Here is a 13,726-nt window from a genome sequence, read left to right on the forward strand (position 1 = left end):
TGTCTTCCCTCCCAAACCTTGTCCTCTCCCTGACTTTCCCATCTCTGTTGACGGCACTACCATCCTTCCCGTCTCACAAGCCCGCAACCTTGGTGTCATCCTCGACTCCGCTCTCTCATTCACCCCTCACATCCAAGCCGTCACCAAAACCTGCCGGTCTCAGCTCCGCAACATTGCCAAGATCCGCCCTTTCCTCTCCATCCAAACCGCTACCCTGCTAATTCAAGCTCTCATCCTATCCCGTCTGGACTACTGCACTAGCCTTCTCTCTGATCTCCCATCCTCGTGTCTCTCTCCACTTCAATCCATACTTCATGCTGCGGCCCGGATTATCTTTGTCCAGAAACGCTCTGGACATATTACTCCCCTCCTCAAAAACCTCCAATGGCTACCGATCAATCTGCGCATCAAGCAGAAACTCCTCACCCTGGGCTTCAAGGCTCTCCATCACCTCGCCCCCTCCTACCTCACCTCCCTTCTCTCCTTCTACTGCCCAGCCCGCACCCTCCGCTCCTCCACCACTAATCTCCTCACTGTACCTCGCTCTCGCCTGTCCCGCCATCGACCCCCGGCCCACGTCATCCCCCGGGCCTGGAATGCCCTCCCTCTGCCCATCCGCCAAGCTAGCTCTCTTCCTCCCTTCAAGGCCCTGCTGAGAGCTCACCTCCTCCAGGAGGCCTTCCCAGACTGAGCCCCTTCTTTCCTCTCCCCTCGTCCCCCTCTCCATCCCCCCGTCTTACCTCCTTCCCTTCCCCACAGCACCTGTATATATGTATATATGGTTGTACATATTTATTACTCTATTTATTTATTTATTTATTTTACTTGTACATTTCTATCCTACTTATTTTATTTTGTTGGTATGTTTGGTTCTGTTCTCTGTCTCCCCCTTTTAGACTGTGAGCCCACTGTTGGGTAGGGACTGTCTCTATGTGATGCCAATTTGTACTTCCCAAGCGCTTAGTACAGTGCTCTGCACATAGTAAGCGCTCAATAAATACGATTGATTGATTGATTGATTGATTGATTGATGGGCACCCCGGATCCCCAGTGCGCTTCCCTTCCTCTTCTCCTCCGAGAATCTCTTACCCCATTCTGCTTTAACCACTCAACAGCCAGGATGCACACTTGATCTAATCATCTCCAAGCAATGCCTTAGCTCTAACCTCACTAACTCTCTCCTTCCACTTTCCAAACACAACCTTCTCACTGCCCACAGGCCCACCCGACCTAGCTCTCAAATTTAATAATAATGACAGTATTTGATAAGCACTTACTATGTGCCAAGCACTGTTCCAAGCACTAGGGTTTCATATAGTGTTTGACGTACAGGGAGAATTTTACAAATATTATTATTATTACTACTATCATTTTTATTACTACCACTATCCCCATCTTCAAAACCCTACTAAAATCATATTTCCTCCAAGAAACCTTTCCTGAATAACCTCAGTTCTTCATCCTTTTCATTTGTCTATGCCCTTGAATCTGTATGCCCAGCGTGGCTCAATGGAAAGAGCACGGGCTGTGGAGTTAGACATCATGGGTTCAAATTCTGGCTCCGCCAGTTGTCAGCTGTGTGACCTTGGGCAAGTCACTTAACTTCTCTGGGCCTCAGTTACCTCATCTGTAAAATGGGGATTAAGGCTGTAAACCCCCTGCGGGACAACCTGATCGCCTTGTAACCTCCCCAGTGCTTAGAACAGTGCTTTGCACATAGTAAGCACTTAATAAATGCCATCATTATTATTATTATTAACAATACTCATCCCATCTCCAGCCTTACAGCACTTATGTACTTAGCCATGTATTCTGCTCTTTCTTATACTTGTAATTTATTTTAGAGTCCATCCGCTCAGTAGATTATAATCTCTTTAAGAGCGTGGATTGTGTCTACCAATTCTGTTCTGTTGCTCTGTCCTAAATGTTCTGCACACTGTAAGCGCTCATGTTGCCAACTTGTACTTCCCAAGCGCTTTGTACAGTGCTCTGCACACAGTAAATGCTCAATAAATACAATTGAATGAATGAATGAATTGACTGATTGATATGCAATTGCAAGAACATTTCATTTCAGGTCAGATTATGAAAAAAAAATCAGAAAATGTACTCCCTTAGAGATGAAAATATTCTAGTAACGAAATCTCATGGAATGAATTATCCAAAATAGCAACACCAGTAGTTGATTTGGAACATCGATGTCAATAATGCAAAGAAAGGGCAATAATGCAGCCTGCCAGAATGCCATTGTTGAAGGCCTTCAACTCAAAGCTGGCCATTTTCCTGTAGAAATTTCTCCTTCTCAGTTGTATATACTTTTGCCCTCCTTCAAAGGGGAACACATTATTTAAGTTAAGGCTTTAGGTAGTTAATAGGTTATAGAGCCTTTGGATGTCACAAGTAAAAGCCTTGCTTTTTCAAAAACAAACAATCATTAAGTGTTCTTCCAGAGTCAGGGAAGATTATCATTTGCAATATTTCAGTTCTTTTGTCTTTCCAAAACAATAGCCCGATTAGTATCTAATTGTATAATTGTGTTTAAGAGGTGTAAGAAAGGCTTTTTTGTAATAACTCTCTGGAAAGCTGTCTTGTGGTTATTTGAAGCTTTCTCATACGATTACTTTAGATCTTTTATGGAAAAGGACAGAAGCAATTACTGTGCTAATCAATATGTCGCAGTAGTGTTATTGTGGGTTGCTTAATGTTATTACTTCAAAATTCTTAAAGGTTATTGGGTCTTGGTTTTTCCATTCAGGCAATGGTGAATATTATTTTGCAAATCCTTTTTTCTGTGAATATTTCAGGGCTATTAGCAAGGCTTAAGGAAATTCAGAAGTATTAGAAGTGCATTTAGCATGTTTCCGAGAGATCACTTTGCAAGCATTCATTCTCTCCTTTAATTGGCACAGTGTCCACTTGGCAAGAAGACTGCTTCAGCTAGAAAAGCAAAACTCTTTGCTTGTAAAAGACCTGGAACATCAAAAGAAACAAGTAATGCAGATTTCACAAGAGGTAAATAATTCCAATAAAAGCAATACAATACACCAGGTACACTAAATATTAAGATTGGTATTTTTGAATTATGCTGTTTTCTGTTGCAAAATGACCCACAATTGATGAATTAAATTATGCTAAAGCTTTACAAAGCAATTTATATTGTATGACAAAACTGAGATCAAAAGAGAGATTATTTTACCCAGACTAAACATAAATTCAGGCTAGACAGACAAAGCTTTGATTTCTAAGGCGACTAAGTAGCAAAACAAGTTTGGGTATTTTCCATGGTATTTTCAGTTTTCAACTAATACCTCATTTTTTACATAGATTTGCTTTGGGGATTCTTTCTCTTCTTAGAAGGGATCACTTATCCCTTAACCACTCCTGATTTGTTATCCACAGTTAAGGTTTTTCAATCATTGTGCTTTCTATGGTATATGATACTATCCAAATAATTTCACTTCAACCTTTCTTCATGTACAAAGGGCCTTGTTAATGATAATGGTGCAATATTCTCTTCCTAATCTTATAGGATATCACAAAGTGTGATTTTAAAGTATGCATATTACATATATTTGGTTTTTTAAGTGAAAATTATCACATTTAATTGAAACTTATGTTTTGATAGGAATAGAGTCTAAAATGTGAACATTAGGGGTTCTTTCAGTTGTTTCCTTAAATGTTGCTTCAGTTCGTTTTAGTTCCTAAAGTGAAGGGCAGTGTTTTATGCAGTGTTATACAGTTAATTTCAATGACTTCTAACCAACATTTAAATGCCAAAAAAAAGTCAGGTAGAAACATTCTTTTCCTAAAACATCATGGGACAAAAATGATCCAAATGTAGTATATGCAAGTATAGTATAGAATTGAATAATACTAAGTTGGTTCTTGAAATTTTGCAAAGACAATAGTTAAATGGGAAGGAGACTTCTGTTTGTGATATTCTAGCGCACCCTGCTCAGGTCTTCCCCATTTCTCTTTGTGTAGATTCACCCCTAAATCACAGTGGGGAGTCTGGGGGGGACATCTCCTGCCCCAACCCTTTGATTTGTTTATTTATATTAATGTCTGTCTCCCCCCTCTAGAATACGTTGCTGATTTGTACTTCCCAAGCTCTTCAAGCTCTTAGTACAGTGCTCTGCACATAGCAAGTGCTCAATAAATACGATTGAATGAATGAATGAGTGAATGAATGAATGAATAATGATATCCTAAAACTTCCACTGTTCCCCAACTTGATGTCTCCTTTCCTCCTAAACCACTTTCCAGCCGTACTTCACTCTTGACTCCTGCCCTCCAATTCGCTCCTTGATCCTCTCCAATCTGGCTTCCGTCCCCTTCACTTCCCAGAAACCGTCCTCTCAGAGGTCACAAGCTCGGGTCTAGGACTGAGAAGGTCATGGGTTCTAGTCCTGGCTCCGCCACTTGTCTGCTGTGTGACCTCTGGCAAGTCACTTAACTTCTCTGTGCCTCAGTTACCTCATCTGTAAAATGGGGATTAAGACTTGTGAACCCCATGTGGGACAACCTGATTACCATGCATTTACCCCAGCGCTTAGAGCAGTGCTAGGAACATAGTAAGCGTTTAACAAATACCATCATCATTATTATTCTCTGTGCCTCGGTTACCTCATCTGTAAAATGAGGATTAAGACTGTGAGCCCCATGTGGGACAGGGACTGTGCCCAATCTGATTACCTTGTATCTACCCCTACACTTAGAACAGTGCTTGGCACATAGTAAGCACTTAAAAATACCATTATTATTATTATTATTATTATCTCCTTCTTGCCAAATCCGATGGCCTCTACTCCATCCTAATCCTCCCCAACTTCTCACCTGCCATTGTCACTATTGACCACCCTCTTCTCCTGGAAACAATATCCGACCTTGGCTTCGGGAACACTGTTCTCTTCTGATTCTCCTCCTATCTCTCTGGCTGCTCAATCTCAGTTTCTTTAGCAGTCTTCTCCTCTGCCTCTCACCCCCTAACTGTGGGAGTCCCTCAAGGTTCAGTTCTATTCTCCATCTCCACCCACTCCCTTGGAGAACTCATTCACTAGAGCTCTAGACTGTGAGCTCATTTTGGGCGGGAATATGACTGTTTGTTGTTGTATTGTACTCTCCCAAGCGCTTAGTACAGTGCTTTGCGCACAGTAAGCAGCATGGCTTAGTGGAAAGAGCATGGGCCCAGAAGTCAGAGTTCTAGGGTTCTAATCCCATCTCCGCCGCTTGTCTGCTGTATGACCTTGGGCAAGTCACTTAACATCTCTGTGCCTCAGTTACCTCATCTGTAAAATGGAGATCAAGATTGTGAGCCCCATGGGGGACAAGAACTGTGTCCAACCTGATTACCTTATATCTACCCCAGTACTTAGAACAGTGCTTGGCACATAGTAAGCAGTTACCAAATACCACAATTCATATGTGCTCAATAAATATGACTGAATGACTGAATGGCTTCAATTACCATCTCTATGCTGATGATAGCCAAATCTACATCTCCAGCTGCCCTGATCGCTCTTCCTCTCTACAGCATTGTATTTCCTCCTGCCTTCAAGACATGGCTACTTGGAAAGTCCTGCCATTACCTCAAACTTAACATGCCCAAAGCAAAAGGCCTTATCACACTACCCAAACCCTGCCCTTCCCCTGACTTTCCCAGCACTATAGACAGCACCATTCAGCCATTTATTTAGTCATATTTATTGAACACGTACTGTGTGCAGAGCACTGTACTAAGCACTTGGAAAGTATAATACAGCAATAGAGACAATCCCTGCCCACAATAGGCTTACAGTCTAGAGAGCAGGAGACAGACATCAAAACAAACAGGCAGCAATATAAATAAATAGAATTATAGATATGTGCATACACCGTCCATCCTGTCTCACAAACCTGTAACCTTGGCATTGTCCTTGCCTCCTCCCTCCCATTCAACCCACATTCAATTTATCACTAACCCTGTCAGTTTAATCTTTACAACATCGCTAAAATCCGCCCTTTCCTCTCCATCCAAACTGCTACCGTATTAATCCAGACTCTGATCCTATCCTGCCGTGATTACTGTATCAGCCTCCTTGCTGATCTCTGTGACTTCTGTCTCTCCCCACTCCAGTCCATACTGGGGCAAGGGCGGGCTGCTGACTAAAGGGAGCAAGTCAGGGTGACACAGAGGGGAATGGAAGAAAAGATAATGAGGTCTTAGTCAGAGAAGTCCTCTTGAAGGAGTTCTGTCTTCAGTAAGCCTTTGAAGGAGGGGAGAGTAATTGTCAGATGTGGTGAGGGAGGGCATTTCAAGCCAGAGGCTGGATATGACCAAGAGGTGGGTGGGTAGCTGAGATTGAGGTACAGTGAATAGGTTAGCATTAGAGGAGCAAGTTGAGCAGGCTGGTTCGTAGTAAGACAGCAACGAGGTAGGAGGGGGCAAGGTGATTGAGGGCTTTAATCTGACGGTAAGGCGTTTCTGCTTGATGCGGTGGTAGATGGGCAGCCACTGGAGGAGTGGGGAAACAAGGACTGAACGTTTTTGTAGAAGAATGATCTGGGCAACAGAGTGACTTGCCCAAGGTTTGCCAGCCGGCCAATGACAAATCCAGGATTAGATCCCGGTCCTCTGATTCCCTGAAATGCCAGTTTAAAGATGCTAATATATAATAATATAATGATGGCATTTATTAAGCGCTTACTATGTGCAAAGCACTGTTCTAAGCGCCAGGGAGGATACAAGGTGATCAGGTTGTCCGACGTGGGGCTCACAGCTTTACTCCCCATTTTACGGATGAGGGAACTGAAGCCCAGAGAAGTTAAGCGACTTGCCCAAAGTCACACAGCTGACAAGTGATGAAGCTGGGATTTGAACCCACGACCTCTGTCTCCTAAGCCCGGGCTCTTTCCACTGAGCCATGCTGCTTCTCTGTCTTATCCCGCTCTCCCTGCAAGTGGCAGAACCCCCAAATACATAGACCCTGAGGGGCTCTCTGGCTCTTTCCTCAACCCAGAAGTGAAGGTGTTGGGCAAAGATAATTGCCACTATTTAACCCAGCTCCTGCCTGGACCCACTTCAAAGTTCAGAGCAAAAGCCTCTCTGGGAAGAGGACCGATAAAGAATGGGATGACTGGAATGGGAGATATTTCTTCTTCTAAACACCTTGTCTTCCTTCTCTCCTGGTCTTGGCCCTGTGAAATCAAAGCTTGACTAGTGCTACCAAACCTCATCTCCTGGCCGTGACTGGTTGTTCTATTTCTGAGATTTCTGCTTATGACCTGGGAAAAGATTACTTTTATGAGAATTGATTCACTGTTTTCTTTATAATTTTTTTAAAGCTCTAGAAAATGTTGTTTTGAAAAGTAGTGAATGTAAAATGCCAAGAATTCTAATACAGGCCTCCCACCTTGGTGGGGGAGGGAGTGCAGGGCAGGGTTTAGGGAGGGAGTTGGGGAAAGAGAGAGAGAGAAAGAGAGAGAGACACACACAATATCCTCATACTTCCTGCATGAGTGTAGGGTGAAGGAAATAAAAAAAGCAAAAGCAAGACCGAAACAGAAATGACTTACCAGTTTTATGAAGGAATTGGCAAGCAGAATGACTTCCAAGAGATTCATCAGAAAAAGGGATGACAGAGAGGAAAAATTTAGAGGAAATGTCAGTGACCTCATTTTATATGAGGTAGTCATTCATAGTCATTCATATAAAAGTCTTTGTCAATTATCTTTGCGGCAAAGTTTGCCTGAAGTATAAGAATACATTGAAAAAAATATAGCTTCATTGAAAGTAACTAAATTTCTTAAAATACAAAATTATTTTTATGATTCTTTGATATTTTGAGACTATTTTATCATAGGCAAATAATAGGAAATATATTTCCTAATTCCATGTAATTTGGAATTGCAATGTTCTTTGTATCTTTCTCAGTTTGATGGACTACTTAGTGTGTAATATCATTCCAACAATTAAAAGGAAAAAATTTTATAAAGTGCATTTGTTCATAAGATCTATTAGTGTATGTATAGCATTGAGAGTTTCACTGGTTCGCTAAAGAAATTGTCATGTAAAACAAGATCAAATTTCATACTGGCTACCAAATATCAATCACCCAAAAGTCACCCTGAAGAATTTATTTCATTCTATCCATAGTCTAGTAATTTTTTTTAAAGTGACAAGCTTGCAGTTGCATAGGTTATTAGACACAGAACTATGCTGAATCAGAGCTAAAATTTGTGAAGAATTTATGTTAACAGTTCACACTCGGGTTAAATAACAAAACATTCACATTCCAAACTATTACTTTGAATCACGTTGTACTAAGGTTTCTTCACTCTTCCTTCCATCTCTGCTGTGGATTCCCTTTCCAAACTTTCAGTAGTGAGCACCCCCAAAAAAATCTTAATGAGAAATCAACTCCATTAATAATCTTAAGAATTTGAGAAACTTCTATGATTTCCATTGTGTTAGTACAAAAAAGATGATATCCTTCATTTCCCTTCAGTGATTATTAATCTTATACATAGTAAGCGTACAGCTGAAACTTGGTTGTCATGAGAGTTTTGAAAAGTTGACAAGTCATCTGTTATTCTTCTCTTCTTTCTTCCACATTGAGAAGATAATGTCACCTCAAGTCACAGTTGATCCCTAAAGACGCCAGCAATGTACTTAGCTTTGCTAGCCATGAGACTGCCTAGGCTACTTTGAATTTTCTTCTTTTTAGGATCCACCTGAAGAGTAATTATATCTGTCATGTATTGTATCTGCCTCTTGTGGAGAAGCAGCCTGGCCTAGTAGATAGAGCACGGGGTTGGGAGTCGGAAGGACCTGGGTTCTAATTCCGGCTCTGCCACTTGTCTGCTGTGTGACCTTGGGCAAGTCACTTCACTTCTCTGGGCCTCAGTGACCTCATCTGAAAAATGGGGATTAAGAGTGTGAGCCCCATGTGGGACAGGGCCTGTGTCCAACCAGATGAACTTGTATCATCATCATCAATCGTATTTATTGAGCGCTTACTGTGTGCAGAGCACTGTACTAAGCGCTTGTGAAGTACAAGTTGGCAACATATAGAGACAGTCCCTACCCAACAGTGGGCTCATATCCCAGTGCTTAGAACAGTGCTTGGCACACAGTAAGCACTTAACAAGAGCCATGATTATTATTATTGTTATTAGTATATATTCCTATCCTGACCATACTTTCAAAAAGCTACAAGGTACTAGTGAATTATGTGAAAAAGTATAATTATGAAATATAAAAAAAGAGAAAAAGGAAAATAAGTACGACTATTTCTAAAATTACAGCTACACCGTTAGTGGGAAGTGGGGGCTTCAATTGACAGGAGGACAGTGGGCCAAGATTCGAAAGAGAGTCAGAGTCAGACGAACGCTCCTTCCACACTAATGACTCCTCTGAAAGAGACACTTCCACCTCACCCAGATGATTCCCCCTCATAGAACAAATCAATCAATCAATCAATCATATTTATTGAGCGCTTACTGTGTGCAAAGCACTGTACTAAGCGCTTGGGAAGTACAAGTTGTCAACAAACTGAGAGTAGCCAATTAGTGACAAGAGGGAAAGGCCTTCTCCCCACTCCCCTCTCTATTTCTCCACGCTCCCGGCCAGGGGATCATGGCTGATGAGTTCTTCTTCCCGCTGGTCCTGGGGAAACCATGGGTAGGGCAGCCCACCAAAATCTCTGGGGACCCGAAGACCAGCCCTCACTGCACGAACAGCAACAACAGCAGTCCCTTCCACCCAGAGCAACGAGGCAGATTGGAGCAGTGATGCCTAGTGGATAGAGCAACAGGCCTGGGAATCAGGAAGATCTGGGTTCTAATCCTGGCTCCACCACTTGTCTGCTCCGTGACCTTGGACAGTTCACTCCCCTGTACCTCAGTTACTTCATCTGTAAAATGGAGATTCAGACTGTGAACCCCAGGTAGCATAATAATAATAATAATGGCATTTATTAAGCGCTTACTATGTGCAAAGCACTGTTCTAAGCGCTGGGGAGGTTACAAGGTGAGCAGGTTGTCCCACATGGGGCTCACAGTCTTCATCCCTATTTTACAGATGAGGGAACTGAGGCCCAGAGAAGTTAAGTGATTTGCCCAAAGTCACACAGCTGACAGTTGGCAGAACTGGGATTTGAACCCCTGACCTCTGACTCCAAAATCCGTGCTCTTGCCACTGAGCCACGTTGCTTCTCCATGTGGAGCATGTGAAGCATGTGGACTGTATCCAAACTGATCAGCTTGTATGTATCCCAGTGCTCAGTACATTGCCTGGCACATAGTAAACATTTAACAGATAACATTAAAAAAAAAGATAGGTAGCAAAGGTGATGCGGGCCTGTCCAGTGCCCTCTCCCTCCTTCCACTTTCCTGCTATGGCTTTTGCCGGTTACCCGAACCTACAAGTGGGCCGAGTGTTGCACTTTCCCACATCATCAATCGTATTTATTGAGCGCTTACTATGTGCAGAGCACTGTACTAAGCGCTTGGGAAGTACAAATTGGCAACATATAGAGACAGTCCCTACCCAAAAGTATTGTAGAGTGATTTCCTCTAGGAAACCAGATTATCTCAGCAGTGAGTTTGGGAGTGTTCCTCCAAATCATGAAATGCACCACTCTAAAACTTAGTTCACCTCAAAAACAGGTAGGTGCAGTCTCACCTTATTCTGGGGTTAGCTAAACCTTTTGAAGTTCAGATTTCTGTACATAGTAAGCTCTCAATAAATACCATTGATGATGATGATGGTGATGATGATGATGATGACTCTGGCCATCCGGCAGGGAGAACTCCCAGCCAGTCAGCAATATCAGCAGCAGCAGCAGCAGAGAAAGTGTCTCATACTGGGAAACGGGAGAGGGTAAATTACTGCCAAACATTGGTGGAGTAGCATGACAGAATAACAACTGCTTGGACTATGACAGGTAGAATAGGGCAACTTATCATCATCATCATCATCATCAATCGTATTTATTGAGCGCTTACTGTGTGCAGAGCACTGTACTAAGCGCTTGGGAAGTACAAGTTGGCAACATATACAGTCCCTACCCAATAGTGGGCTCACAGTCTAAAAGGGGGACTTATTATTAATAATAATATTATTATTAGCACATATTCTGTCTCAGTAGTGTGTTTCTAATCAAAATCACCATATCTACACCTCTCTGTTCTAATAAAAAGTGGCTACTCATCAGTTTCGAGTCCCATGCAAATCAAGAGGATGAAAAACAGCACTTCTTACTGCCATCTTTTTAAGCCACTCTAGCCTGCTGCAGAATTTCGAACATTGCTGCTCTCTCACCAGAACCACAGTAGTTTGGCCAGCTGGAAGGGTAGGCTAGTGTTGTCTTTTGAGACACTTGTGTTGATCTCCTCCCCTTGACTTTTAGACTGTGAGCCCACTGTTGGGTAGGGACTGTCTCTATATGTTGCCAACTTGTACTTCCCAAGCGCTTAGTACGGTGCTCTGCACACAGTAAGCGCTCAATAAATACGATTGATTGATTGACTGTCAAAGCCTTGTGGGTAAGGAATGTGTCTACCAACTCTACTGTGCTCTAGTACAGTGCTCTAATAAGTGCTCAATATATACCACTGATTGGTCGACTGAAGATATTGCAGTACTGTGACAGAGAAATCAATCCATCAGTGCTATCTGTTGAGGGCTTACTGTGGGCAGAGACTTGTACATATTTACTATTCTATTTATTTTGTTAATGATGTGCATTTAGCTTAAATTCTATTTGTTCTGACAGCTTGACACCTGTCCACATGTTTTGTTGTCTGTCTCCCCCTTCTAGACTGTGAGCCTGATAGGGACTGTTTCTGTATGTTGCCAACTTGTACTTCCCAAGCGCTTAGTACAGTGCTCTGCACACAGTAAGCGCTCAATAAATCTGATTGAATGAATGAATGAATGCTTGGGTGGCGACTGTATAACAGAGTCGGTAGGTACATTCCCTGGCCACAAGGAGTTTGCACTCTAAAAAGGGAGACAGACATTGAAATAAATTGCAAATATGTACATAAGCGTGTGGGAAGGGAAAGGGAGAAGATGCAGAAAGGAGAGGGAGTAGGGGAAATGATGCCTCTTGGAGGAGATGAAATGTTAATAAGGCTGTGAAACCGTGGGGAATGATAGCCTGTCAGGTATGAAGGGTGGGGGATTTCCAGCTAGTGGTAGGATGTAATTAAAGGCTCGGGGGCAAGAAAGGCAGCGTAGCCTAGAGGAAACAGCACGGTCTTGGGAGTCAGAGGACCTGGGTTCTAATCCCACCTCTGCCACTTATCTGCTGTGTGACCCTGGCAAGTCACTCAACTTCTCTGGGCCTCTTCCCTAATCTGTGAATCAATCCAATACCTGTTCTCACTCCTTCTTACATTGTGAACCCCATGTGGGACCTGATGATCTTTTATCTACCCCAGTGCTTAATACAGTGCTTGGCACATAGTAACAGTTGCCACAATTATTACCACAATTATTGTCACTGTTATTATTATTAGTGATTAGGTTTGTGTTAGATAAGCAAATTAAGCATGTGGCAGGACATCCAAGAACAGGGGTTCTGAAGAAAGGAGGAAATACAAGACCGCAGAGAAGGGGGTAGGCTGGGCTGGAGATGTAAGTTTGGGAATCATCCATACAGAAATGGCAGTTGAAGCCATGAAAGCAAATGAGTCCTCCTAGGGCTTGGGTGTAGATGGAAAATAGAAGGAGACCTAGAACTGATCTTTGAAGGACTCCCACAGTCAGGGGGGTGGAAGACAGACAAGGAGCCTGTGAACGAGATTGAGAATGAGCAGCCAGAGAAACAGGAGAACCAGGAGAGGACAGTGTCAGAGAATCAAGGATTAGACAATGTTTCCAGGAGAAGAGGATGGTCCATAATGTCGAAGGTATCCGAGAAGTTGAGAAGGATTAGGTTGGAGTAGAAGCCTTTTAATTTGGTAAAGAAGGTGATCTTAGAGAGGAGAGTTTTGGTGGAATGAAGAGGGTGGAAGCCAGATTGAAAGGGGTCAAGGAGGGATGTGGGGGAGAGAAAGTGGAGATGTGCCTTCAATAAGGCTTTGAATATGGGAAGAGTGATAGTCTGTCGAATACAGAGAGAGGGGGACTTCTAGCCCAAGGCAGGATGTGGGCGAGAGGTCGGCGGCAAGATTGAGGTAGGCTGGCATTGGGGGCGCAAACTATGTGGTTTGGGTTGTAGTAGGATAAATCAAGGAAGTAAGATGGTGGTGGCCAGGTGACTGAGTGCTTTCAAGCCAGTGGGTCAGGAGTTTTTGTTTGATGTGGAGGTGGATGGGCAACCATTGGAGTTTCTTGAGGAGTGGGGAATGAGAGAGGTGATTGGAGGACAACCCCAAGGTCATGAGCTTGTGGGACAGGGAGGATGGTGGTGTTGCTTACAGTGGTAGGAAAGTCGAGTTGGGGGGACAGGGAAGATAAAGGAGTAGGGCAGGAGAAAGGGTAGGAGGAGGTAGGGACTGGAGAGGAGCAGGGGAGGTTTCAGGGAGATCATGCCTGATGGTTTCAGTTTTATCAATAAAGCATGTGGCCAAGTTATTAGGGACAAGAGAAGGGGCTAAATGGGGATAGGAGGTTTGAGGAGAGACTTAAAATATCTAAAACAATTAGCAAGGCCAGTGGGCATGGTAGTCAGTAAGGATGGAGAGATAATGTTGCTGGCCAGGGAAAAGGGTGAGGATGATGAGGATGGTGAGGATG

At 43.1% G+C, this 13,726-nt stretch overlaps 1 protein-coding gene across 2 annotated transcripts in view; it reads left to right on the top strand.

Annotated features, from left to right (window-relative positions):
• Positions 1-13,726, top strand: part of PIBF1 (progesterone immunomodulatory binding factor 1) — a 332,641-nt gene that overhangs the window by 214,414 nt on the left and 104,501 nt on the right. For both annotated transcript variants that reach the window (XM_038741731.1, XM_038741734.1), the window contains one exon: positions 2,910-3,012. In XM_038741731.1, the coding sequence (XP_038597659.1) occupies positions 2,910-3,012 (103 nt within the window). The remainder of the gene's footprint in view (positions 1-2,909; positions 3,013-13,726) is intronic.

Source organism: Tachyglossus aculeatus, chromosome 2 (assembly GCF_015852505.1).
Source record: "Tachyglossus aculeatus isolate mTacAcu1 chromosome 2, mTacAcu1.pri, whole genome shotgun sequence".
In the NCBI taxonomy this organism is placed as follows: domain Eukaryota; kingdom Metazoa; phylum Chordata; class Mammalia; order Monotremata; family Tachyglossidae; genus Tachyglossus; species Tachyglossus aculeatus.